Source organism: Podarcis filfolensis (assembly GCF_964270895.1).
Source record: "Podarcis filfolensis genome assembly, chromosome: 10".
NCBI classification, from domain to species: domain Eukaryota; kingdom Metazoa; phylum Chordata; class Lepidosauria; order Squamata; family Lacertidae; genus Podarcis; species Podarcis filfolensis.
This window is the reverse complement of record NC_139612.1, coordinates 35627174-35654849: the sequence shown is the minus strand read 5'-3', so window position 1 is coordinate 35654849 and position 27676 is coordinate 35627174. Positions and strand designations below refer to the sequence as shown.

The window sequence follows — 27676 nt, the reverse complement described above, 5'->3', positions numbered from 1 at the left end:
CTGTCTGTAACGGAGCGCCCATAAGCATGGCTCCGTCAGTCGCTGGCAGAATCCGACAGTGGGCGTTTACGGAATTTCTTCCAGCATAACAGCTCCTTAACGGAAACACGTCTTCTGGACTCTCTACGTGACAATTTCCGGCGAGGAGTGGGTGTCCCTAATGGAGGTCCTGAAACCTCCTCGCTGTTCTCGCTGGAATTGTCTCTGAGCCAATCTTCTGACTCGCCTTCCCTTGGAGCTCTTTCTCGCCCCCTGCTGGTTCCCTCCTCCGCTGATAAGTCTCTCTCAACCTCTGGGAGCCCCTCCACCACCTGTTCTTCCGATGACAGTTCCCTGACACATGAAATTTAATTTCATACTCATTTTGAGAAAAAACATGTTCTGTAATGTAATTGTTATTTCTAAGTTCTAAACCAATATGAGTTGCCCGGTATTTTCCCCCTCACACATTTGCAGTGCTTTTCTTTGTTTTAGAATTTGCAAGCGTGCTCTTTGGCAGCTAAATAATATGTCTCGCTGTAAAGTTAATACTACTTATTAAAAACCACCGACATGGTAGTTTCAGATTTCGAACTCCAGGCTTTTTTCTTTTACTGTGTGAGAAATTCCTACACTGTGGAATGGGCACGTATCAGGCACTGAGAAAGCCCAGCTGGAGATTTACTCACAGATTTTCTTGTTCTCCATGGTTAGTGTAAATGACTCCATAGGTACGGCATTCTTTTTCCACTCGCTTGCAATATTTAATCATGTTGTATTCATTTTTCATTGAAGAGTCCCTTCTATAGACTTGATTGCCATTTCACAATGACCCGGCATTAAAAATACCTATTTTTTGGCACCTGCTAAAAACAGTTTTGTTTAGGCAAGACTGTCTGGACATGTAGAATGCTGACATGTGTTTTAATATAGTTTTTAACTTCTTGTTGATTTTAATTATTTTCTGAATATTTTAAATAGTGATTTTAACTTTTTCTTTTCTTGTAGTTTTACTGTTTTATCATTTTATGTACACACACAGAGAGAGAAAGAGCTTTATTGCAGTTCATAGAACCAAAATACACAGTATAGCAATGGTATATGCATCAACAGTTACTGAGGTGTAAGAGCGGCCTTGCTAGTCAACAAAGGAGTTTTAGCCCATACACACTGGTTTTAAGTAAGGTTTTATTACAAAGCAACAGTATATAACCTCGCAAAATAAACAAATAAAATTATTTCCCCAGGTAGAACCACTACTCAGGTTTTAAGAAGGAGGCCGTATCGCCAGTTTTATGTTTAGAATTTCTACAGAACGTTGCTTGCCAGGTTCAGACCTTGAGATGAGCTCCTTTATTTTTAAGGCTGCAATCCTACACACTTATACTTGGGAGCACAGCCAACCCACCAATAAAGTGGGGCAATGCACCCAGCTCAGGCAGCAGAAGCAGAAAATACGGCACCTCATCCACACACACCCCCACCACCAGAACACTGCCCTCTCGCCCGTGAGAAGCAGGCATTCCAGCACACAGCGTTGCCGCTCATCTTCTGGGTCGGAGAAGATGCCAAGCAACGCCTTGACTCTCTGCAAGTTTGATGAGAAGTGGGGGCATCCTGCTAGTGGCTGAAGTGGAATGGATAGGGCACGGCAGGGCAGGGAGCTGCACATTCCTGTTGCGCCTCAGGTGGCAAAATGGGATGGACCACCCCTCTTTGGGAGTAAGAGCCATTTAACTCAGTGGGACTTTCTTCTTATGCAGATGGGCATATGATTAGGTGGTAAGAACTGTAGGCATTTCATGGGTCAAGACACAGCTGATGAAATTCTGCCTTCTGTGCAAGTCCTAAAGAAGGCTAATGGAATTCTTTCTCCTATGAATCTTAAAATCAGCTGCAAAAGCAGACAGGTGAATCTAAGAGCCCATCTGCACAGCAATTTATTTTCAGCAAATGGATAGATGCCAAAGTAGTGCAACAATTCCCCAGAGTCCTAACAGATATGCTGGAGGCCAGAGCCTTGGGTAGTCCCTGTCAGCTGTGTAGCTGATAGGAGCAGAGGGCCATTGGTCTATTTAGCCAGTGTGGTGTAGTGATTAAGAGCAGTGGACTCGTAATCTGGTGAACTGGGTTCGCATCTCCGCTCCTCCACATGCAGCTGTTCAGTGACCCTGGGCTAGTCACACTTCTCTGAAGTCTCTCAGCCCCACTCACCTCACAGAGTGTTTGTTGTAGGGGAGGAAGGGAAAGGAGAATGTTAGCCGCTTTGAGACTCCTTCAGGTAGTGATAAAGCAGCATATCAAATCCAAACTCCTCTTCTTCTTCTTCTTCTTCTTCTTCTTCTTCTTCTTCTTCTTCTTCTTCTTCTTCTTCTTCTTTAGTGCAGTATTGCTGATACTGATTGGCCCACTGACTGGTGCTCTAGAGTTTCAGGCAAGGTTTTCGCCCACCCCTGCCTGGAGCAAACACTGTACCACTGAGCTATGATGGACCTTCCCTTATGGACCAGTGCAATGCATATTACAGCACAATTTACATTATTGTGTTCTGGGTGTCCACATAAGGTGTGCTCAAGGGAAGTTACATAACTCACTTCTCTCATTATGCTTTGATTTGGTACTTAAAGCCCTGTAGATACAGCTCAGACGTGTCCTCCTGAGTACACTCCCCCAGATAGAAAAGTTCCCACAATAAAGGCTTTTGGAGTCATGGATAGTTTTACAACATTTGCAAAAATCCAACATCCTGATTCCTTCTGCTTTAGGAAATGCTCTTCAGCTTGATATTCAAGCTTGATATACAGCTGTTTCGGGATAGTAAGTCATGAACAGCAGGACTCTCTGTTTGAAAACATTTGCCAGCCAAAAAGAGAGCCATTGACCTTGCTTGCGACTCTTGAAAATGCCAGCTAGCCAGAAAGAGGCGTATATTATATTACGGGCATGTGATTTGTCAGTGTTACACTGCATGCCTTGCAGAAGGTCATTTGCAAGGTCATTGTGGCACAAACTGAAACGGAGGATTCCATACAGCTTCTCTAGTGTGTAGTGGGCCACCATTCATTGGAGCTGATGATACTTTCCATAGTTGCTGTGTTTTATTACAGTGGATTTTTGCACTTTGCTTGTGGCGCTGATGGTGTAAAATAACCTACATGGAACACACCAAAAGAACAGCACATGCACATACACAACAGTTATACTGTGGTCTGTGCTGAATAGTATGGAAAACACCACCAGCATAAAGAAGCAAATCCCATTGAGTTCAATTGTACCGACTACTGGCTAGACCTGTGTAGGGTTGTGTTGTAAAGGTGGGTAATTACTGTCAGAGCCGGTTTACAAAATTTACAGTTTATAGAGGCAGCAGAAGCACTGAAAAGGATCAGATCGGAACGTCTATGCTGGCATCACCATATTCTCCCCTGCCCACCCCGATGTCCAAGGCAGGGGGAAAATAACAGGGTTACATTACATATAAATTGAGAAGTTTTCCATGTCTCTGAAGAATTGCTAACCACCATAAACCTTAATGTGCTTTGCCCTTTGCAGAACTCTTTCCTTTCATAAAACTGTATGATTGAGTTCCATGGAGATCAAAAGTGCTTTTAAATGTTACGCTTGAGCCTTCCTGCTTTTTTTCCTTTAAGTACATCATATTGAAGAGCTGCTCCATAATCCAAAACTGTACCAAGACTCTTCTTTTACATACAATGAACCGAAACAGAGATTTCTTTCCTAACCCCTCCCCCCCCCAAAAAAAATCCACAAGGCTTTTTTATTACCATTGAAAGCATGGCTATAAAAAAATAAAACCAGAATTGGATTTGCATTCCAGTTTTTCAAGCACCGATTTAGTTTGAAGAAAGCCCACCAAAACATTTAAGTGCTCCTCTCCGTTGGAGGGGGCCTCTTGACTGGAAATAGTAAAATAGAGCATCAAAAACTGTTTTGGGGGTGCTATTTGATTTCTAAAGGCTTCTGTGTAAAATGATACCGCCATGGCAGTAAAGGCAGAGGCAGTGCAAAACCCTAGAGGCAGGAACATCAGTGTCCAATGGCTCCCCTTCTGGACAAAATATAATGACAATTTGCTCCTTTTCGGAGGCAAACTGCCTCACCCTACCTGGTTAAGGCTGTTTACTTGCTATAAAAAGCAGAGGTGTGTGAAAACTGCCTCTCAGAATTCTCCACTTTATTTGTGGGCAGAAAAACGGGAGTGGTATTTCAGCAAAATTTCTACGAGGGAGGAGAAATTATCCAAAATTTTCTTAGGAATGGAGCTGACCCTTAGCCATGGAAATATCTTCATTCCTTTTCTCTAAAGTTTCTCTCCATCCTCTCCCCCTGCTGCAAATGAAAGCAGCCAGCACTTTGTTGAAAGCCTGGCCACCATTCTGCATCCTCCACACAGACCTGAAGTTGTTCCAGGTCATGGAAGAGGGGGAAATGATGGTTTCCACACACAAAAATGGTAGAACATATTCAAATAAAATTCTACAAAGTGGCCATCTTTCTCTCATCCCACAAGAAAAAGATAACCTCAGAACCTGTCTCAGAAAAATGTCTTCTAAGAATTTTCAGCTCATCTCATAAAAACAGCGTGTCGGTGTTGTTTTTCTCCTCAGTTGGGAAAAATACACATATGAAAATATAACTTAAATTCTATCTGTCATTTTGGGCATCTCAAAACATGAAGTGTTTTTATGTGTGAGCCAGCTCTGCCTGCATGTCCATTCTTTACAATAACTAGGGTTTTAACATAGCACGGTTTAAAAACCCAACATAGAATTATATAATATTAAAATATAGATGTCTTGGTTAAATATAATGTCATTCCCCTTGTAGAAAGGAAGACGGGGCAAATATATTCACAAATGTACACATATTAAAGTGACGTCTCCTCTATATACATATTTTTGGTCCAGTGGAATTCCAAGGGCCTCGGATTTCAATGGAGAGCCTCCTTCTCGTTGCTGTTGGGAGTTCTCAGCAATGTCCGAACGTGGCCGGAGCTGGTCTCAAATCTCAGCCAGCTCATAGTACATGATAGATGAGCTTGGGATGAGGGGTCTCCGGAGTGCCTGGCTGTGACTCAGGGCTGGCACCAGGAGAATCCTGCAGCAAAGTGGAGTCCTGCAGAGAGAGGCCGGCCTGGTCCGAGGAAGAGATTCTATCCACTATGCTGGATAAACAATCCAGACTGGAGAGGGCTGTGCTCACTTCAGACGGATAGACTGGGGCGGGGGAAGAAACAAAGGACATTCAATGGAAAGTAAGACATTAGACTTTGCATTAGATGGGCAGACTTAAGGCCTGTGGGATCTCTCTCTCTCTTTAGGTAAAACCAGTGCTTTTTTCCCCACAGGGGCACTCAGTGGTAAGCGGTACTGGCACCTCTTTTTGTTGTTGTTTAAGAGTGTGGCACTTACTGTAACAACTTCACGGTGAGTACCGACATCTCTTTTTCTAGAAAAAAAGCACTGGGTAAAAAAAACACGGAGATCCACTAAACAGAACTAGATCCAAAATAGAGATTGGTGTTGGGTTGGAGTCAGAGGCAAAATGGTGGTTCAGGGACAGAGCCAATTACCTCCTGCTTTGAGATGATTTACCTCTACAAATCTACATCTGAGGCTGCAGACATAACACACATTCACACTGGATTCCCCCCTCAAAGAATTCTGGGCACTGTAGTTTATTAAGGGATGCTGGGGACTGTAATTCTGTGAGGTGTAAACTGCACTGGCCAAAATTATTTGAGGAGGAAATGGGCTTTAGATGGGCTTTAAAAGTATAGTCTGTAGGAAGCTTGAGTTCCTTTGTTCGGCATAATCTTCACATGGGGCAAAAGCCTCCTTTGCTGTTGCTATCATTAAACAACTGAGAACCAAACACCCCTGCTTATCTACTGAAAAGCACCCAGAAATCTACCAGCAGATCTCAATCTACCTCCTGCCAACTCCTGATCACTATGGTTTATTGCTTTGTATATTAATTTTTTTTATCCCAACTTGAGCATTTTTAATGAATAGGCAGTTGGCAGAGAATATAATTGAAATGCAACTAAAGCTGCCCTCTCCAAAGCCTTTTGCTGATCTTCCATCAGAGACAGCACCTCTCTGGTCTTGATATTATCAGCACTTCCTTGGAGTGGGAAAAGGACACTGAGCCTTACCATTTTGGAGATCAGAGCAATAGACGTTGTCATGAGCGACGTTTCTTCTGGGCCACATCGGGATGTTGCATTCAGCCTGAAAGATGAGAGAAGAAATGAGTCTCATAGCAATTCCTGCAATGGCTACTACTTCTGCTGCAGTGGTGTTGGGCATCCAAGAAGGAGCACCCCAGAATAAGACAGGAAGCTATGGCAATATGGAGGTTACGTTCCACCTCCACTGACAGGCAGTAGGCCTTTGAATACCAGTTGCTGGAAACGGCAGGTCGGTAGGATGCTGTTGTGCTCAGGATATGCCTGGGGGCTTCCCAAGGGTATCTGGTTGGCCACTGTGAGAATAGGATGTTGGACTAGATGGGTCACTGGCCTTATCTAGCAGGCTCTTCTTATGTTCAACATGGGAAGCTGCTTTGGTCTACCTAGCTCAGCATTGTGAGTTGCCAGGGACTGAACCTGAGGCCATTTTCATGCAAAAGCATGCAAAAAGCATGAGAGCCAGTGTGGTATAGTGGTTAAGAGCGGTAGTCTTGTAATCTGGGGAACCAGGTTCGCGTCTCCGCTCCTCCACATGCAGCTGCTGGGTGACCTTGGGCTAGTCACACTTCTCTGAAGTCTCTCAGCCTCACGCAACTCACAGAGTGTTTGTTGTGGGGGAGGAAGGGAAAGGAGATTGTTAGCCGCTTTGAGACTCGTTCGGGTAGTGATAAAGCGGGATATCAAATCCAAACTCTTCTCTCCTGCTAAGCTACATAAGTGAACCTTCTCAATAAAGGTTTTCTTTCACAAAGAAACTTTATGGATGGACTTTACTCATAGTCTGACTGACAGATTTTCTCCCAGGTTAGGGTGGCTAGCAATGACCCTGTGACTGAGGATGTGTGGGTGCTTGGTTTTGTGTTATCTCAAACCAGGTGCCTTGTTTGAAATTGGTTCTGCCTATTTGGTTTGCTGCTGTCCTTTTTCGCCGAAGCAGCTTCCTTCTTCCGTAGTCCAAAAGATTATGGGTCCTGGACAGTAGTGTTTGTAAGAAGCTGCCCATGGAAGCTCCTAATGCTTAGCTTCCAAAACAAGAGATTTGGGCCTGTGCAGTTTATGGAGCCACCTGCCTTGAAAGCCCTGCTCCCAACAACCCCTGGTGTGTGGTTACTCATTGGAATGTTTATGTACTCAGAGACTCTCTATACCATGCCACATGTTCAAGGTCTGAGACCTGGCATTAAAAGAAGGAGCCCTGGTGAGCTGTCCTTCACTTTGAAGTCTTGATCTTGCCTACCTTTCAAGAGGAGGTTGGTTGGAAGACCTTCCCAACTACCGGTATGTGATACTATAGTATTATTATAGAATCATATAGTATTGCTGCTGCTGCTGCAGAAAAGCAACGGAATAGCAGCTTAAAATCTATGCGGTGCAATAAAGAATTGGCTGCATGAGTTTTTGTTCTCCGCAACAACTCTATAATCACCAGTTCATTTCTGAAATGCACTTCATTTCTATCCAACCCCGCTTCTCTCCATCCCTGCTCCCCCACCTCCCAGTGAACTACGTATGTAAATATGTATATATCCTCGCCTATTCAGATTACACTTCATGGATCTGATGGACTCCAGCCTACAGAAGTTTACTACTGAACCAAAGGAGGAGGCCTCTCAATAAAACATGCAGAATAGCAAAACCACAAACCAATGCGTGATAAGACTCTTTGTTACAATATTACTACAAATAGTAGCAATCACATGGGCAAATCAGCTACTGAGATTGCTTCCAGACAGGAGTTTTTTGCTGTGCGTCCACACACAAGTTTTGGTTTTTGCAGCGTCCACACCCCCATAACATCACCAGGCTGCAAGCCCATATTTTTTTTGGGGGGGGGGGGTTGTTTTATATTTAATCCAGATTTAATTTGACAGCTGAACATCCAAAAAGTTTTTTTGAAAAAAAAACTGTTAAACATCTGCACTTGCTGCTAGAGTGGAAGCTCATTAGCGTCATTTGCGGGGGGGGCGCTGTCATATGTGTGGTGGTGACCTTTTCGTGGGTGGCCTCTATCACTCCCTCTGCTACTTCTATTTGCTGCTTACCCAAGTACAACCAGCCATTTTGTTCTGGGTGCCCAAACAATGCAAGCATACATATTCCCACCAATTGTAGTCTACTGAAGACGTGGCCAGATTTCAACAGCCCAGTTAGAAGGAGCTGGTTTCTCAGGGACTCTGCTGGGTGGGAACACCTTGCAGACTAATACGTGCATTGCAGGGGGTTGGACTAGATGCCCCTTGGGGTCCCTACCAAGTCTATAATCCTATGATTCTATTCTATGATAATTCGTTGTGCACTTTTAAAAACACATCATTGCAGAGGTTTTGTGCAACACCTCTATATCTCCTGTGCAAGCCTTAATCCAGTAAATATCAGCTCTTGCACAAGACCTTGATTTAAAATTTTTAAAAAGTAACGGAAATTTATTTTGTTTAGTGCAAGCTTCCATTTTCTGGTTGTGAAACAAAATAACTGATGCTTTTGCACATTTCCTGGTTTGTTTATTTTTCAAGAAGATGTGTGCACGCGCACACATACACATACAGAAATACCTGTGCACATGCCCAGAACAAAAAATGGCACTGGAGAGGAGAGATGGTTGAGAGGGGGGACTATACGATCTCTCAATACACTCCATCAACTTCCACCCTCTGGTGTGGATGGGAAGCAATGGAATAGCAACGAAAATCCATGACTGGGAGAGGGGGAGAGGACAGGAATGTGTGTAAGCTGATGTTCCAGACAGATGGTGCCAGACAAATAATGTACACAGAAAAATAGGATCTGAGTGGCCCATTTGCGATTTAAGCACTTCCCCACAATCTGGCAGGAGCACCCTGAATTGCCACAGCTGGTAGTAGTAACGGTAGCATTTCTTATGAATTTGGTTAAATCGGATGGGAGCCTGTCCCTTGCCTGAACAGAGTGTATTTTCTGCTTTCTGGAGGAGGGAAGAAATCATTGAGAAGGCAGCCAGCCAGCCCAGGCGCAGTTTTATGAGTTCCCTTTGACTTCCAATATTTCCTCAACGCTGTGCTCCGAGGAAGAAGGGGAACGAAGGCCAAGCAACCTGGGGCATCTCCAATCTGTGTGAGCTGCACTGACCATGGAGAATGGATTGGAGCAAGGGAAAGCCGCAGCCAGCCAGGACAGGACCCTTTCCCAAGCGCATCAAAGCTTGGCACATCCGGAGCCAAATGCCTGGTGAAAAGAATGTGGTTTCAACAACAACAACAACAACAGTCCCATAACACAATGTGGGAGGGAGGCCCTTCTCTCCATCAGCAGGGAAGAAAAACTGGGAGAACAGGCGTCATCTCAGAGGGAGCTGTTGTTTCCACCATTACCTTGTCCATAGTTAAATCTTTTCATCAAATAAACATACAGTGGAAAACTCTGACAGTGCAATACTTGATCAGAAGTAAGTTAGTTCAATAGGGCTAAATCCAAGGAAATTTACACACCGATTTCCCAGGATCTTCCTCCTAAAGAAACGTGCTTAATAGGACCGCAGGCGACGGCTCCTTCAGCACGCCCAGAAAACTGGATTAGTTAGAATTTAAGGACTTTTCACTTGCCTGTCGATTTCAAACGGCTTTTCAAGATCTGGGCGTCTGGCTAATTGCTTTCATTAAGAGTGATCTAGGACTAACACCACAAACCACAAACATGTTTACAGTACTTCCGTAATAGGGAACACGCTGAGTTCAACGTTCGCTTGCTTCCAAGAAAACACGCACCGGGTCACAGACGGAAGCTCATTGTCTCGCTTGGAATTTCCTGGCCACGCGCGTTACAAAGAATCGTGCGTAAGATCGCAGCGCAAAGTGAGCGCAAGTTTTGCCTTTACTCCTTTGCTGACCCGGCCGCGGCGGCAAAACGCGCGACTTTCTCACGCAACCGTGTGGTCCCATGCGATGCATAGTTAGTAAAACCGACGTGCCTCCTAGCAAAAATTCGGCTTATATTCCCAAATTATTTGGCCTAAAACTGCAGCCTTCCAGTTATTTAAGTCTTTTGCATTATGTCACATTATTTTGAAGGATATGCTCCTACCTTAGATCGACTTGATAAAAGTTGCTAGCTTCTGAACACCCCAAGGCTCTTCCTCAGAAGCAAACAATTTGGCCAATGACGCAACAGTTTATGAAATCACCCAAAATCCATTTTGTTCTGACGTAAGTCAATTCGTTTCAGTGTTCAGCATTAAAATATATCATACGCTCACATTTCTCACCATCTGCAGACACGCGAACGGCTCCCGTATTATTGTATTTGACCATCTCCACCAGCAAAGAGATCTATCGAAATGGGAGGACTGGGTTCAAGCGCGTGCTCGGCAAGGAGAACTTACACCGCAATACTTCACCAACTGACTTGGGAGTATTGAACTCAATACTTTGCTTTCCATCTGTCAGATGAGATGGATAAGGACCTACCTCGCAGGACTGTTGTGGGTGAGGAAAGCATTTCCAAAGCACACTGAAAATTCTCTAAAGACGACTAGCAGTCTATCGCAATGCCTTGCTCTGGGGGTGCGCGCACGCGCAACTAGCGAGATGCTCCATTCTCGCATCAGCCTAGTGCGCGCGCGTACCTTGCTCACCGAGGTTCAAAAGATTCTCCACTCTTGCCGTTTCCCCTCTGTTGGACTTTACCTTCCCATAGGCTGGTTTGTGTTTGTTTTTCTAATCTGTCTATATATATATAGGGGTGCGCGATCGGTATTTATTGTGATCGCGCTTAGGCAAGCCGCCTCGACTGAGGCCTTATGCGTCGGAAAGCGGGAGCGGAAACCATATCAGGACAAACCCAGACATAAAATGATCGTCGAAGGCAGCGTCTTCCAAGATCGCTATGCCCTTCTGCTCTGCGGGAAGCCCGGGCGCAGTGCGTAACCTTGAAGCGCCTTTTGTTTCCAGGCGGCTTAAGGAAGCGCCTGCCTTTCCCCTCGCGGCGCTGCGAAGCTCCCCGCGCGCTCCACACCCGCCACGACCCCCGACGTGGCCCCCGCGCAGCCGCTTCCTCTGGGAGAGCGCGAAGAGGTCCCCTTTCCCTCCCTGGCCCGGTCCACCAGCCTCGGGTGGGGTCCCTCCGAAGTCCTTACCAGGCCGTCGGAGCAGCTGGAGGTGGGGCTGTTGGGCTCGGAGCAACTTTGTCCGCCGGGCAAGCGGTAGTAGTGGTGCACTTGCTCCCTCAGCAGCTCCTGGAGGCTCTCGATGTAACGGATGGCGTTCCTCAGGATCTCCACCTTGGGCAGCCGCTGGCTGGGGTTGGCCGTGGTGCACCTCTTGAGAGCCTCGAAGGCTTGGTTGACTTTCTTCAGCCTCCGCCTCTCCCGCAGGGTGGCCGCCTTCCTCCGGTCCACCGTGCTCGACTTCTTCTTGCAGGCTTTGCAAGCCCACAGCAGGCAGTGGCCGGCTTGGTGGTGGCCCGTGGGCGCCCGGACGTGCTCCTCGCCGTCGGATCCCCCAGGCAGATCTGCCGGGTGCGCTCCGAAGGAAGAAGACGAGGACGACGAGGAGGAGGAAGCTGCCACCCGCTGCGCGAAGTCCTCTTCCACCAGTTCCTCCTCGGGGGAAGGGATGCAGGAAGAGCTGTCGTAGAAGAAGACGGCTGAGGATGGAGAGAACTGGCAGCCGTCCATCAACTCGTCCATCCTTGGAGCTGAGGGCGCGCCAGGCGCCCGGGATCTGGGAGCCGGGCAGGCCAGGCCAGGGCTCTTTATACCCGCAGGACAGGCTAGGCTGGCCACCCAGGGGCTGCCTACTTGCTCAGAGCATCATCGCCACGACCCCTACTTGGGGATGGGATTGGACGGGGGGACGTCTGTGTAGAGTTTCCCCCTCCTCTCTCCCAAGGGGACAACCGTCTCTTTCCCAGCTCCTTTTGGCTGCTGCCTTTTAAAGGCGCGGATCCGGGAGGCTCAATTAGTAACACTTTGGAGATCAGAGCAGAAGGAAGAGAGACAAGCAGGAGCAACCAGGAGCGGGGAGGGGAAGAGAGGCCGCCTTTCAAAAACGCGACGGCTCAGTTAAGTGTCAGGTCAGTTCCCGCCTTCAGGAAGCCGATGGCTCCATCCTAGGCCTTCTGTTTAGAAGGAAATCCCACAGGGCAAGTCCCCTCTCCAAGGAAGGGTGCATTCCTAACTCCACTTTCCTGGGAGTTTAGGACTTTCTTCTGAGTAGACGTGGCTGGGAATGCAGCTTTGGAACGGGCTGACCTTTGTTCTTAAGAAGAGAACAAAGTTGGACGGTCGTCGAAGATTTCAGGTAGCCGCGCTTGTCCCTGGAAGCAGAGGTGCCAAACGGAACACGAAGGGCAATTGAAAGAACCAGCTTTAAAGCCATTAGGCAATGCGGCAGGCACATTCGGAAACGACCTTCCTGCTGTTCCTAGGAGTTAAAAATTACTATGTGTGTCCGCCCCTGCCCCGGTTTCAGAGGGACGATCGCAGCCCTAGAGTCTCTATCCTAGAATCATCGAATTGTAGAGTTGGAAGAAACCCTACGGTCATCTAGTCCAAACCCCTACAATGCAAGAATCTTTCACCCAACATGGGGCTCGAGCCCACGACCCTGAGATTAAGAGTCTCTTGAGCTACCTCTGGACAGTAATAGTAATAATACCAGAACACACACACGCTCCTTTCTAATGACTGATCAAAGCTTTCAGGACTCCTGGCTTCCCAATGCGGCGGGCTTGGAGAATGATACCTAATGTTCTACCAGCAATTCGGAATTTTCTGATGGGCAGGAGGAGGAAAAATTTCACATAATTCTCCTTCCACCCCACCCTCTCAAAGACTGACACTTTCTTAAACCGAATGGTTAAGATCATTGCGCAAGCAAAGAGTCAACATTTAAAGCCCCGTTGACCGTTAGCCCTGTGGAACGCCCTCCCACCAGATGTTAAGGAAATAAACAACTATCTGACTTTTAGAAGACATCTGAAAGCAGCCCTGTTTAGGGAAGTTTTTAATGTTTGATGTTTTATTGTGCTTTTTAATATTCTATTGGGAGCCGCCCAGATGGGCAGGGTATAAAATTATTATTATTATTATTATTATTATTATTATTATTATTATTATTATTACAGCAGGGAGAGATAAGGATTTGTGGAGTGGGGCGCATGGTGTGTTAAAATCATGACTTGGTCCCCCCCCCCCAGCCCCTGCTTCTGCAGAGTCACCGGAAGCCACTGCTCTTTCTGATTTCCCAGCCCAAAGACAGGTTGCTTTAGCCCAAGCAACTCTTGCCCTGCCGCCTTTCCTCCTCGTTCTCTTATTTCCCCCCCTTGCTGCGGTTTCATTTTGACAGAGGCTGCGCCGGCGGGAGGCGGCTCCAATCCTGTCTCTGCACCGTTACAGATGCGTTCCAGCTGCCACCGCCCGCCCCGCCCCTCCTCTCAGGGTAAAGTTTCGAGTCTCACAGATCCTGAGCAGCTTGACGCGAGGCGGTGGGAACAGCTTCCCCGGGGTCCCAGCAATTAAGAAGTGCAGCAGGGCAGGCGGAGGGAGGGGGAGCCTCAAGGTGGGCTAGGAAAGGGCCTTTTCGAAGGCCTTCATCGCCAAGGCGCCAACATGCTTTCCCCAGTTCGCATCCTGCACTTTTTAAGCGCTACTTTTCCTATGGAAAGAGGTCGGTATTAAACGGCCGCATAGGAAGGGAGAGGGCAGTTTCGATCCGTGTTCCTGAGTCCAGATGCAGAGAAAGCTCTTGCCTTCTGGCAAGGCTTCTTGCGGGCCTGGATGCGAGAAAGGTGGGGGGAAGAAGTCCGTCTAGGAAGGCAAAATGCGTTGCTCCGCCCACATTTGCTTCTGGACCCACCCGTCACTGGAATGTGGCCCCGGGAACATTGTATAGAAAGGAATGCGGCCCTCCACCTGTTGAAAAATGTTTCCTATCTATGTTGTAGTGTAGGCGAACGAATCCGAAAAGGAAGTTAGACCATTGACTTCAGTGGACTAATACTGATTTTGTGCGGGTCTTGGGTTCATTTTGTAACTTATTTGTTACTTTTTCACAATAAGAAAAACTTTATTTTTCAGCGTTGAAACGCATCGAAAGAGAAGTATTAAAAAGAGAAGTCAAAAGGTATTCAAAGGGGCGTACACAAATACAGACCCAAAGTAAATGTCTTGTATGAACAATTAACAGATGAATTGCCGAGTCCCTTCGCTGCTCAAAGGAGAGCCGTGATTAGGGCTATGTTTACACTTAACACACACACCCCGGAACTTTTACCTGGAACTTTTACTGAGAATTGGAGATCTCGTTCATCTTCACTGTGGTGGATCGATCATCAGTAATAATTGATGATAGACTACTTTACAATAAATAAAAGCGAAAGGTAACAAAGGTGCCTTCAATTAATATTTTAAGGAAAGGTGAATGCGGCATATATATATTTAGTATAGTGGTACCTCGGGTTAAGTACTTAATTAGTTCCGGAGGTCCGTTCTTAACCTGAAACTGGTCTTAACCTGAAGCACCACTTTAGCTAATGGGGCCTCCCGCTGCCGCCGCGCCACCGGAGCACGATTTCTGTTTTTATGCTGAAGCAAAGTTCTTAACCTGAAGCACTATTTCTGGGTTAGCGGAGTCTGTAACCTGAAGCGTATGTAACCCGAGGTACCACTGTATTCACCTTTCCTATAAACAAAAAATGAGCCATTGAATCAACAATACTATATATATATTAATAAGCTAATGCGTAATATAAAGCTTTCATTTTAGCGAAGGCGATTTCTGCCTATTATAAAGCACAGGCGTGTCTCTCTCACACACGCTTTGAATATATTCCCCACTTGATACAGGTAAATGTTTTGAGACATATCTCTCTCTCCTAATAACTTCCCAGCCACCATAGCGTTGGCTAGGGCTAATGGGAGTTGTCGCGAGCACCAGGTTGGCGAACGCTGCTCTAAAGCAGTTTGCAGAGGGGGAGACGCTTATAGAAAATAAACTTCTGGACAACCGGCGGATCCGTTCCTCTGGCTTCGGGGAGGAATCGCCCACCAAGCAAAGAAAGAGGTATCTGGTGAGCTGTAACTCGAGGACTGGCTCGGATGGAGGTTTTGAGCTCGCGGATTCCCCAGGGGCGAAAATTAACCCGTTTACCGATTTATCCTCCGAAGAACACAAATAAACTTGATCTTTTGCAAGCGCCAGCCGCCTTTTCCAGGGCGCTTTCTCTGCAAATCAGCTCGGTGGCTGAGAGGGCTACGCAGCGGGGCTAATAATACAGTTTGATTCCTATCAGGAGGACCAGAAGCGCTGCGCGTCGCTCGCCTTGTTGCTTCGTGACCTCAGGGGGCATCAAATACTCGAGCAGATGCGCAAAGGGATGGGAAGCATGGCTGGTGCAGTCGAAAAGAAATCGTTAAGAAGGCGAGAACTAGCCTGGATGAAGGGTACACCACTAGCTCATAGCGAGCTGATTCTTGTCGGCTGAAAGGAGAATGTGCAGAGACGCCAGTTATTGTGCACATTCGCCAGGCGTTGCTCAGAAAGCGCTTAGTAGTAGCTTTGGCATATTCACCGCCAATGTGCTGTTTAAAAAGCTCGCTTATGGCGAATCTGCACGTTATCAAGTCAACAGACCCGAAGCCCCAAATCATCACTTGACAGCCAATCATGCTTCTATCAGGGAGTTTCTGAACGTCTGAAAGTGCAGAGGGGAAAGTGCCTTTACAGGAATGCTGTCAAAATATAGGGCAATAAAAGATTTCTTCAGATTTTGGAAGGAGAACTTGTTTTTTTCCCCGGGAGTAGGAGAGAGATTGAGTCTTTTTCGTAGTTTATTTGGAGTTTAGATGCACCCTCACAGAGAAACAAAAAATGAGCCATTGAATCAACAATACTATCATTTTTTCTCGAGTCAGTGGCTGCACCTGATGAGCGCGTTTGAAGCACACCGCCCCCAAAACCCATGGAAACTGTACTTTACCCCTCACAGAGCTTAACAATACACTTAACAAACTACAGTTTCCCATGATTCTTTCCTGGAAGCTATGTGTTTTAAATTTACGGTGTGTACGCAGCCCAATGCTTCTTTCTTTCTCTTGAGTAAGAAGCGATCGCTCCAGCCTTCGTTGGGATTATTATTGAAGGGATATTTGCGCTTACAGCACGTCAGCTCTCGTCTCCTTTGTCCAGAGCTTTTGAGAAAGTCCTCGGCTGCTTTCTCCTGCTAAAAGGAGCGCTGGTCTGTGTGTGTCGTCACTCCAGCAAAAGCGCACTTGGTATCTCTCGGAGGAGCCGGCTCCCTTTTTGTAAGCCGATCTCAAAACAAATTTGCAAACGTCCAGCCGGAGAGAGGAACCAGAGAAGCAGGGAGTGGGGGAGCAAAGGAGCCCTCTCCCCCGGAGGAGGCACTTGTGGGAACCGGGCACCGACTGAGTGAGTGAGAGGCTGCACGTGGAGGAGAGAGAGCCGGCAAGAAGTTGACCCGTTCCCTCTCCGACATTTTCAGAGGTCTCTACAGAGCTGTGAAGATTTTTACGCAGGGCTCACGAGAGGCTGGCTAGAGATTGAACCTGCTTTCAATTCCAGGTCCAGCCAATATTCAAATCAATGGGAAGTCAAGGGCGAACTAAGCTCTCATTGCCAGAATAAGTTGCCAAAACTATCGAAGGACAAGGAGTCTGGCCTGCTCCCATACTTTTGCGTATGTTTCTGCTGCACAGGATCTGTTCCACATCCCTTGGAAATTCCAATACAGTACTTACTTTTTTGCTACAGTGTGGGGGAGGAGTTTGCAAATCTTTGCATTTATCAAAAGCAAGGTTGTTTGATGCACAGTGGTACCTCGGGTTAAGAACTTAATTCGTTCCGGAGGTCCATTCTTAACCTGAAACTGTTCTTAACCTGAAGCACAACTTTAGCTAATGGGGCCTCCCGCTGCCGCCGCACAATTTCTGTTCTCATCCTGAAGCAAAGTTCTTAACCCGAGGTACTATTTCTGGGCAAGCAGAGTCTGTAACCTGAAGCGTATGTAACCTGAAGCGTATGTAACCCGAGGTACAACTGTATACAGCAAAGATTCCCACGATGTAAGTGACAGAAGAAAGGCAGTCTTAAGATTGATAACATGGCAACCGTTTTAACTGAGTTTAATACGGGGGGCGGGGAATTCACATTGTTGTAACTCGCCCTGGGATCTCATGGCGAAAGGCGGGTAGCAAATCTTGCCGTCGCTTCCTCCTTTGTCAGGAATGCCGGCGGCTCTGCAGCCATGCGCCTTCAGCCAAAGTGTTCTGGGGACAGAGGAACTTCTTAGGAAGGCGTGACAGCCGCGATTGATTTGGAAAAGGCGGCTTGGGGGGGACCACGGGGCAACATTCAGGTAAAAGAAAGAGAGAGGTTTTATACAAAGACCCGCTCAGATGGAGATGGCTGAGTTGGCAACACCGGACAAGGAAAAACCTCGAGCTCCGGACGCTGGTCCTCAAGGAAATGATTTCCTCCTTAGAAAGCTCAGTTTTTAACCATTTAACATATACGGGGTGGGGGTGGGGGGCTGGCACCTTCAAGGGGTCCCCAAAGACTCCCCCGCCGCTGGGAGATTCCCTCCCCCTCGCCGCCCAACCTCTACTCGGCTGCGGGGCCCGTCTGCGCCGGAGAGCGCACCTATGTCAACACAGCCGTACCTGCCCCAGCGGCGGGAGGGCTCCGGCCCAGCTGCAGAAGCCATTGGCCTGGCCTGGCCGAGATCAAAAGCGGCCTGCGGGAGGCAACAGGAGCAGCAGGCCAGGGACTCCTTTGGGCCCTCGGGTGCGCTGTCCCGGGTTCCTTGTTCCAGAGGCGCTGGCTGCCTTTCTCTCCAGGCAGCTGATTCTCAGGTTGGCAAACTGATGACTATGTACGTATGTATTAAATTTGTATACCGCAGTTCACCCGTAGATCTCAGGGCGGTTCACAACATGGCATTTTGAAACAATCTGGTGACTTCAGCTCCTTCCACCAGCAGCCAGCCAGCCCCCTCTAAACAAGGCAGCAGTTTTCAACAGCTAGAAATGAATTCAACAGATGCTCATTAAAGCAAGCAATTCGAGCATGGATCCTAGCTGAGGGTCTGGCGGCGGGGTGAGGTGGAGAAGCTTGTTGGTTCTCACTGGAAGGATAAATGACTAACTGGGGTCCGGGTTCAGATGATACACTGCTGGTTTTCAAGCCACGAGAGTTTTCCCCAAACTGCGTGCAGTTGAGGGTGGAGGAGATGGAACGCTGTTCAGATTCACGTTTGCATTCTAGTTATTTTGTATGGGTCCATGCATTGTGAAAAAGAGCATCGGATTGGCTCCATGCTCAGGATTCTATTACTAGAACCACAAGTGTTCAGCAAACAGATGAAGTGGATTTATTTTTTCAGCAAAGGGCCATGACCATCTTGTTGACATGACAAAAGGTGCTTTGGGGGGGGGGGTACGTGTAATACTCCAAACAGGTCATTGATATATTGCAAAGGGGTCAATGACAACTTTTTTTAAAAAAAAATGTATCAGATATCACCTATAAAAGGTAAATTGGATTATTATTATTATTGTGGGGTGCAGTATGGGATGGCAATTTGACAGGGCCAGGCCAATATATTTTGGCACCTCGTGTGCCCCCCCCCCCGCCACACCTGGCCTCATGGGGGGGCTGCTGGCCCCGCATTTTGATGACAACGGCATCACATGGACACTGAAAACAAACAAACTTGCATGCATGAGGAACTCCAATTTTCATTTTTATAAATACAGTACCTTACTAGGTTAAGGTCTGGTTAACAACAATAACCATTTTTTAAATGTATACAAATTTTCTCCCCCTCCCCGTTCTGTTTTGTTTTCTACATGGGTTCTATTTCTCTCCCCCCCCTTTCTTTTCCCCATCTTATCTTACTCTGTGCACTTGTAATTTTTTATCTTTAATTAAAGAATATATATATATATATATATATATATATATATAATAATTAACATTAACACCCATCTGAAAGCTATCAAAATTCTAGTGGATCAAAACCATCAGAATCCAGTAGGGTTAACAATGTGCCCTACCTTACAGGGTTGTCGTGAAGACTACCGTGAAGCGCTTTGAGCTCTCTGAAGCTCCATATTGGTTATGGCAGGCTTCCTCAACTTCGGCCCTCCAGATGTTTTGAGACTACAATTCCCATCATCCCTGACCACTGGTCCTGTTAGCTAGGGATCATGGGAGTTGTAGGCCAAAAACATCTGGAGAGCCGAGGTTGAGGAAGCCTGGGTTATGGTATGGTGAGAGAGGGTGCTTGAGGCCATCAGCTTGCTGAAACCCGGCAAGTATGGGATTGGACAGTGCCTGAATGGGAGACTGAGAACCATGTTGGGAGAAGTGGCAGGAAATATACAACAACAACAACAACAACAACAACAACAACAACAACAACAACAACAACAAGAAGACAAAGCAATCTATTATTGGCTTGTTGCCTATAGACGCTCTGCAGCAAGAGACACATTGCCTCTGCGACCACCCCATTATCTTCTCAATGCAAAGATCTGCCAAGCACATTCCTCCCTCGTAGTTTGTTAAGGGTGCTGGGAATTGTAGTTAAAGCATAGTCCCCAGGATTTTTTTGAGAAAACCGGGCGTTTTAACTGTCTGGTGTGGATGTGAGGCTAGGGGCAGGAGCGAGAAGATCTCCTAATCTCTGAGGTCCATCAGATGAATCAAGGATGTAGGAAGTCCAACCTGCAGGTAAAGTTGACCTTGTTTCAATCAGCCCCAAGCCGAATAAATCTCTTTCCTTCGTTCTCCAGCTGCTCCTTTTGCAGACCACCTTCTCCCTGGCCTGGTGGGTGGGCTTAGGGGAGCAAATAAAGGGGGGTGGAGAGACCTCTCACTAGATCCAGACACAAAACCTGCTTATCTTTCTCCAGAGTTGTGCTTCCAACGGCCGCGTTTGCTTTGGCTTTAGAGTTAGGTAAAGATTATCATTCTTAATATCAAAGCCAAACAGTGTAATTGCAAACACACCCGGGGTCTCTTTGGCTGCAGCCACAGAGGTCGCGTTGGGCTGGGGGGGGGCAGGTCCGGGGAGAGAGACTATTTTGTTTCTTTAATGAGAAACCTTCTTGGAAGTCCCGTTTACTCCAAACAATTTCTCACGTTACTGCGCTTTGCAGGGAGAAGACAAGGACGGAAGGGGAACCCAACACCGTTTGGTAAGGCTAAAATATCACAAGGAAGAGCTGGGACTAGGCGGGGACGCACAGACATTGGCGGGGGGGGGGGGAAATAATTTTCGTTCCTGGCTGCTGTTTCCTTCGGATGGTCTGGGGCTCCTAAAAATTTTCCCGCTTTCGAGATCGACAGAGTCGCGCCAGGGACAGTTTGGTCTCTCAAGGCAGAGGGACTCTTCCCTGCAGACCCTTTCAACTTCAAAATATCGGAGTAAAATTCTCATCTTGTAACTAAGATGCCAGATTGGAGTCCTCTGCGCACTTACTCGGGAATAAATCCTACTGAAAAGAATAGGACAAAATGTTGAGGTCAGGCGAAATTATATAACGCGTGGAACTGAATCGACACCGTGAATCTATCCCTCTTTACTCGGAAGTAAGTCCTAGGGCCTTACTTCCGCGTAAGCGGGCCCAGAACTGCCCTTCTAGAAGGCGACACGATGCAAGTTTGCTTGAAAAATCATGATTATTCTATCATACGAACAGCTCAGACCTGAGCTATTCTCTGTTGAGGATGGAGGAGCGTGATAAAAAAAATCGGGCAGGCGCAATTTTGCCTGTGAATCACACGCGCGCACAGAGTCCATGTTTACTCAGAAGAAAGTCGCACGGATTTCCATGTGCCTTACTCCCAAGTAAGTGAACGCAGGATCGAGACTTTAGGATGATGCAAAGAATGATGTTCGGACAGCCACAGCCCGTTAAGATAGGAAGGCAAGGGAAAATCTCCAGATCAGCAGTCTCTGAATGAGAGGCTGAGAGCTCTGACACCCTTGAGATGATGATGATGATGATGATTAATAATAATAATAACAGCATCAATAATAATTACCCGCCCTTTACCTTAAGGTCCCAGGGCGAGTTGCAGCATTAAACCACAACATTACAGTAAAAATAATTTAAACAAGTTGCAATCATAAACATCATGAGAGTCCCAGAACATAATTAAAGTAGCAGCACCAAACCACAAAATACGCAGAACCGGGACAAACCCACAAAGCGCCTTGCAGAGAATTGGAAACGCTGCATCTCGCTCTACATGGTGAGGCTGGCGGGGACGCAGGAGGAGGGCAGGGAAGAGAGACGTGGGGGGAGGGTTGTGGATTCTTGGTGGTCGCCCCTTCCTGGGATGATAAACAACTCTGGTTACAACCAAGGGCTGTTCTCCCTGGGAGGAAGAGGCTCGCCTTGCCAGCCTCAGAAGCGGATTGTTTTCCTCCAGAGGTGCGCGCTTGGCCCCTTCCTCTCAGCCACTTAACCCCTTCATCACGTGAGGCGCCCCTTCTCCACATCTCAAGGGACTGGACAGCCTCCTGTCGGAGCCTCTGGATCTCACGCCCATCCATTCTGCTTCAAACAAGGCTGGTGTGCAACCCAGGCGCACAACCCGCAAATAGGGAGAGGGAAGGGGGAATAGATTCTGGCAATATGCGGAGATCGGATGCAAAAGGCACACCCGGAGGAGCGATCTCTGGAAAGAACAAGAAAAGCGTGGATTCGCGGCACTAGATGCGCTTTGAATGCATGAGGCCTAGCGACTTGAGAAGACATACAGAACGGGAGGTTGTTGGGGACAAGGAAGAAGGCAAGCCACAAATAATGAAAGTGCTCTCTCTCGCTCTTTCTGTTCCTAAGCTATTTACTCTGCTGTTGTCCCATTCATTTTATGACTTCAGAGGAGGCACTGGTACTATTTCAGTAGAACAAATGGCCAGAGCTCGATCTTAAAATAATCCCACGCACGAGGAAATGCCATCCGTTTCAATAACCGGTAGTACGTTTCTGAAAAAGCGGTCCCGATTGTTCCTTTTTGGGGGTCGGGGTTAGAGAAAGAGAAGAACCCATATCATTTATCTCTCCCCCGCCAGCTTAGAGTCTTCAGTTGAATCACACAAACGCCAAAAGGCTAAAAATATTCAAGCACAGCTTCTTTTTTTACACAAAGAGATTTATTTTACAACCTTGGAAACTTTATCTAGCTTTTCTTATATACAGGATCACTTTCCACATTTTAAATAGATAATAATTTTTTTGTCTTTGTTAAAAAAGGGAATAAGAGATAAAGAAAAGTACTAACATTATATACAAAAACAAAAACAAAACCCACGCAAACACAAATCCTAAATCTCAGGAACTTTAAAAAAAGAGAGAGAAGAGAATACAAGGCAACCAGGAACTTCCTTCAAACAGGAATGAACTGTGTTACCCAAAGAAAAGACCCTCAGTAAACCACAAGGCAATATATTAATTATAAAAGGAGAGGGTTGGGGTGGTCGAGGCAACGTTCGGTAAAATAAAAATACGTCTGAAAATTGGTTTTGCGGGAGGGGGGGCGGGGTGGAAATGCAAGCGGGCCGGCGCACTTTTGTCGGAGGGCAAAACTTCCTTTTAAGAAGATGCGCTTTTTATTTGTTCAGCTGTGTGTTCTTTTCCACAACGCCGCCCTCCACCCCATCTAGGATTTCCAGAAGATTAAATTAATTGTGATTTAGTCCAAAGGGCGAAGTGGAGGGGGAGGGGCGGAGAGGGAGGGAGAGAGACCGTCCCTTGCGGGGCTGCTGCATGTTTCCAAAAATACTACCAGGCCGGCTACTTCTCCACGACTTCCTCCCCGCTGGGTACTTTGCGGTCTTCCGACGAGATGCTATCCACGATAGAGGAGAGGCAACGGAGGCTGCTCGACGCGGACGAGTCGCCAAGGGGATTCCCTGGGTTTGGAAGGGGGAAAATGCAGTTTAGCGCACGCGGGATAGGGGCCCCATCCTCCTCACGAGCCACTTGTGTTTCTGAACCGAAAAGCACCCACAGAATCCCACGGCAGGAGTCCTTCAAAGACCCACACACTGATCATGGAAGGGGCGGACAGGCGCGTCAGATCTGTTTTGTTGCAAAAAGGTGGAATCCCAAGATCTACCAACCCAAAGTCAGGTGCAAAAGGCAGGCAGTTTAGAATAAAATCGTGGTGGTGGAGATTCTGAATCCGGCCATTTATTGTCAGCACGGGTGTTATCACCTTTCTGGGACACACGCCACTTAGACAGATGCAGCAGACTGCCAGGGTTAGCCCCCCCCCCCGCAACCGGGAGTTATTTAGAAATGTGAATCCCATTCATTTCCAGCAAGGATTTTGCTCACAAGCCCAAAACATCCAAAGTAAACTAGCACAACGTTTTCTAGTTGTGGGGGGATTTGCGCCTCTCAGAGGACGTGTTTTTAGGATCACAGGCTGAGGAGGACCCTATTGCGAAATGTGCCGCTGAAAGAATCGGGTCCGCTTTCAAGTCAGTGAGCTCAGGACGGAGTGAGGGGTGCGGTGTGCTGCGATCCTGCAGGCAACTCCCAAGGCAATTCACCCTCCTGAGCCATCCAACGGGAGCTCTCCAGAAAGCAAACGCATTGGGAAGATTACCCAGGTTTGGCCTGATAAAGGAGCGAAACAGGTGCAACTCGCAGCTGGTGTTGAAAGGAAACGTGGCGATTCCTTCTGTGCGCTTCTCCTTAGGACAGAAAGCGCGCTTGCAAACTTAAGTACCCGCGCTGTGGAGAGGAGGTCCTGCTCAGCTCCGGATCGCACTGCGCCTGATTTATTAGGGCAGAAACTTTCAAAGGCGTCTGTGAGCCGCCCCCTCCCCTTCCATTCCAAACCAGGCACCATCTCTGGGGGAAAGACTCCCTTGGGAAGCAGGGCTGCTCCAGAGGACCCGTCGGCGCCAGAAAAGTGGGACTTTGCGTGTGTGCGTGCGCGCGCGCAAATGTAAGTAGCCAAACCAGGCGAATCCTGCGAAGTGAAAGCATTTGGGCTGCGGGTGGGGGAAGAGAGGGCGTAGTGGGGGGCACAACAATCCCGAGTCTCCCAGCCAGATGAAACACCCCACCCCACACCCCCAGTCTCCTTGTCAGCGTGGAGCTTTACCTTCCTTGGCGCCGATGGGCAGCGCCCTGGAATGCTCCGAGCCGCTGGGCCAGTCGGCGCTGCAGGGGCTCAAGAAGTCGGGCGGGGGCACCTGAGGAAGGAAGGAAGGAGAGAAAGAGAGTTGGGGGCGGGAGTGGGCCAGGGGCAGGGGAAGAGGGAGGGGGCTGGCACGAAAGGGGAGTGCCGATCGGCGGCAGCAGCAGCAGCAGATCCGCCGCTGGCCCGGCTGCGCCCCCCTCGCCAACTCGGAGGCGACCGCGCCTTTTGCGCGCGGCAGTGGCGCTTACATGGCCCTGCTTGGCGCTGCCGGCGAAGGCGTCTCCGACGGCGCCCCCGTTGGCGGGCAGCAGGAGCTGCTGGTGGCTCTTGTCCTGCTGGTCGAGGCGGTGCAGGAGGTCCTGGAGCCTCTCGATGTAGCTGATGGCGCTGCGCAGGATCTCCACCTTGGGCAGGCGCTGGTTGGGGTTGGCCACCGTGCGCCTCTTGAGCGCCTCGAAGGCCTCGTTGATCTTCTTCAGGCGCCTCCTCTCGCGCAGCGTGGCCGCCTTGCGCCGGTCGGTGGGCGCCGACTTCCGCTTGCACGTCTTGCAAGCCCACATGAGGCACTGGCCCGGGCAGTGGGGCGCCTGCAGGCCCGGCGGCGCCAGCACGTGCTGCTCCTCGTCGCCCCCGATGCTGCTGCTGCCGCTGCTGCTGTCGCCCCCGCCGCCCCCTCCGGCCTCCGGGGCCAGCTGGTCGGGGCACGAGCTGGGCGACAAGGGGCCCTCGCTGCCCGGGTACAGCGGCGACCCCTCGTCGGCCATGTCCAGGGCCTGCAGGCCTCCATGGTCGCCGGCGTCCAAGTAGAAGAAATAGGAGCCGGGCTCGAAAAGGTCCATCATCATGGCTCTCCCGCCGCCTCTGCGCGCCTCTCTCGGAGGGGCTCCCGACCGAGAAGCCCCCGCAGAGAAGCCGCCCGGCCCGGCGGAATTTAATTAGCGCGCTGACATCAGGGCCCCCGGCTGCTTTATATATAGAGTCGCCGCTGAAACCCTATCCCCGGTTTAGCTGTCGCGGCGCATCACCCTCGGCGAGCCCGGCCAACACGACGCTCCTTCTGGGTGCTGCTGCTGCTGGCCGGACAGAGCGACAGCCAGAGACCATCCTCGCCTAGTCGAGGAATAAGAGGCCTTGGGGAGAGATCCCCTTCTCCCCAAAGCCCGCTCCCAGCTTTCTGAACCCCAGACCCGTCCAGCACAGCCAGAGTGACAAAGTTGGACACATGGGAATCGCTTGCTGGCATGGGCGTGAGTGAAATGCAGCAGGTTGGTTTCAGGCCAAAGGGCTTCAAACGAAAATCCCCTCTCCCTTCCCAGCCTTGTGCTAAGTATAGAACCCTGGCTAGGCTCTAATGATTATACTTGCAAATAGGCCAGGTAATAACTTTGTGGGGTTGTGCTTTTTTAAAAAAACAACAACAACAGAATAATTAATTCATTAATTTGTACCCTGCCCATCTGGGCAACAACATGTCGCTCCCAAGGCCTAAATGCCTTAGGACCAGCTCAAGGGCGCAAAGCAAGGATGGGAATCTTGTGGTCCTCTGGATGTTGCTGGAGCACATCTCCCATCAACCTTGACAGCTGGGTGTGCTAGCAGCAGGGGCTGGTGGAAGTTGGAGTCCACAAGTTTTCAATCCCTATGATAAAGTGAAAGTAGCCTGGGACTTATTGCTGGTGATGCTTGGGCTTCTTGAAGAGGGATTGGGAAACTTCTAGCATCCTCCAGGTGTTGTAGGACAACTCTTGTCACCATTGGCCGCACTGGCTGGGACTGATGGGGTTTGGAGTCGGACAATGCCAGGAGGGTGACACAGGTTCCCGATCTCTGCTCCAAGGGGATGCTGCCAGGAAGAAGAGCCCCAGCCTCTAATGGTACTGGTGGTGATGTTGGAGTGTCTCTGGGCTCTGTTCCTGGAATCTCCCAAACCATGTTCTATCTAGTGAGACTTCAGGTTAAATTGCTGGATTAAAGGCAAGACAGAAATAATTTAACCAATCACAAAACCAGGCTGGTTCTTGCCGCTGTGCACTGAGTGGGTCTGTACCATGTCCAGCCCACCTCAAATTGTTCAGCTTGAAATTCAGCCAATATTCAAAATGAAAGTCTTACAGATGTGAATGGCAAGCCCAGAACAAGCCATGGTGGAAATTTGTAGTTTTGTCTGTTTTGGAACAGACCATGACCTTTCGTTCAGATGTAATGCTAAACCAAACCATGGCTTGGCCTTGGGTAGTGCAGCAGCAGCAGAACCAGGAGGGGAGTGGAGTGGTCCCGGTTTCTAGCATGCTTGCACATTTATGCTTAGCCACAATTTAGTGTTATGCACAAACTGAACCACTGTGATGCTGCAGATACAAAGTGATGAACGGAGGTGAGCCAGCCATTCCTCTGGGTATGCATGAAAAAACAACTAATCTGTGGTGAGACAATTGGATAGCTAAGTCAAACCTACTTGGCAAGACAATTTTTATTATGTCACCACTTATCTGGATATATGATCTGGATAGATGCTCTGCTTGTATCTATGGCCATAGGGTCTTTCAGTTAGTTTAGGGATTAAATTGCAGAGAAAGATACATTTTTATGAATGCCAAGAAGATGTCTTTCAATATGTCAGAGGTGACTAACCTGTGACCCTCCAACCCCAGCCTGCATGACCAATGGTTAGGTCAGCAACGTGAGAAAAGACACAGGTTAGCCACCCTTGCTATATGGGACTAGGAACACAGCACAACTGAGTTTAAGAGGCAGGCTGTTTTTCTGCCAGTTTCCCCATTCCTGTGTTGCAATTTATTCCTTGGCCTTTTTTGTTTTTGTAAAAATCTGATACCAATTAAACTATTTTGATTTTTCCACTGATATCAGAGTCAACAGGCTTTAGTTTTTAATGAGCAGATACTGGGGGACTAGACACCAGACCTCTCTAACTCTGACATGAGATTGGCTCATCCATAATGAAAAGGAGGGGAAGGAAGAGTTAAACTTAATAAGTCCACTTTTCCTTTTCCTTTTTCTCCTAGGAGCACCATAGTTACCTTGCAAATGTCCTTGTCCATTTGCAATGACTGATATGCCATTGCCTCACCCTTTTCCACCCTTCTTTAAGATTATTACTGTTTTAATTATCTTTTTTATTATTTTATAGTCTAACATCGGAAACTTGACCAGAAGTGGTGCAAATTTCATATTTCAGACATGAAAAAAGTTCTAATCTGTCCTTTTCAGAAAGCTGCTTTGCAGCTGAAAAAAGCAAAATAGCGTGGTCAATATTTCATTTTTTTGTAAAATCCCTAATTTTGAAACAATCGCATTGACT

The 27676-nt window shown here is 48.1% G+C and overlaps 2 protein-coding genes and 1 long non-coding RNA gene across 3 annotated transcripts; 1 reads left to right on the top strand and 2 right to left on the bottom strand.

The window, feature by feature from the left end:
* Window positions 1-1069: 1069 nt before the first annotated feature.
* On the top strand, window positions 1070-3730 carry LOC310743263. Its single transcript, XR_014538914.1, has 2 exons — window positions 1070-2063; window positions 2367-3730. It is a non-coding gene; the product is annotated as an uncharacterized lncRNA (long non-coding RNA).
* MYF5 (myogenic factor 5) lies at window positions 2061-12030 on the bottom strand. The gene is made up of 3 exons (XM_083573372.1): window positions 11301-12030; window positions 6158-6233; window positions 2061-5216 (listed from the first exon to the last, which is right to left on the bottom strand). The coding sequence occupies exons 1-3, from the start codon at window positions 11850-11852 to the stop codon at window positions 5017-5019; spliced, it is 828 nt and encodes a 275-aa protein (XP_083429498.1). The 5' UTR covers window positions 11853-12030; the 3' UTR covers window positions 2061-5016.
* A 10305-nt stretch (window positions 12031-22335) lies between these two features.
* Window positions 22336-25574, bottom strand: MYF6 (myogenic factor 6). The gene is made up of 3 exons (XM_083573373.1): window positions 24606-25574; window positions 24319-24409; window positions 22336-23113 (listed from the first exon to the last, which is right to left on the bottom strand). Exons 1-3 carry the CDS (start codon window positions 25200-25202, stop codon window positions 22995-22997), a joined length of 807 nt encoding a protein of 268 aa, XP_083429499.1. The 5' UTR covers window positions 25203-25574; the 3' UTR covers window positions 22336-22994.
* Between the last annotated feature and the right edge of the window lie 2102 nt (window positions 25575-27676).

Coding starts and splice junctions, on each gene's coding strand:
- MYF5 (XM_083573372.1), bottom strand. CDS start 11,852: ATGGACGAGTTGATGGACGGCTGCCAGTTCTCTCCATCCTCAGCCGTC. Junction 6,234..11,300: donor CCAGCTGCTCCGACGGCCTG/GTAAGGACTTCG, acceptor CTCATCTTTCAG/GCTGAATGCAACATCCCGAT. Junction 5,217..6,157: donor TTGCTCTGATCTCCAAAATG/GTAAGGCTCAGT, acceptor CCCCCGCCCCAG/TCTATCCGTCTGAAGTGAGC.
- MYF6 (XM_083573373.1), bottom strand. CDS start 25,202: ATGATGATGGACCTTTTCGAGCCCGGCTCCTATTTCTTCTACTTGGAC. Junction 24,410..24,605: donor GCAGCGCCAAGCAGGGCCAT/GTAAGCGCCACT, acceptor TTCCTTCCTCAG/GTGCCCCCGCCCGACTTCTT. Junction 23,114..24,318: donor GCCCATCGGCGCCAAGGAAG/GTAAAGCTCCAC, acceptor TTCCAAACCCAG/GGAATCCCCTTGGCGACTCG.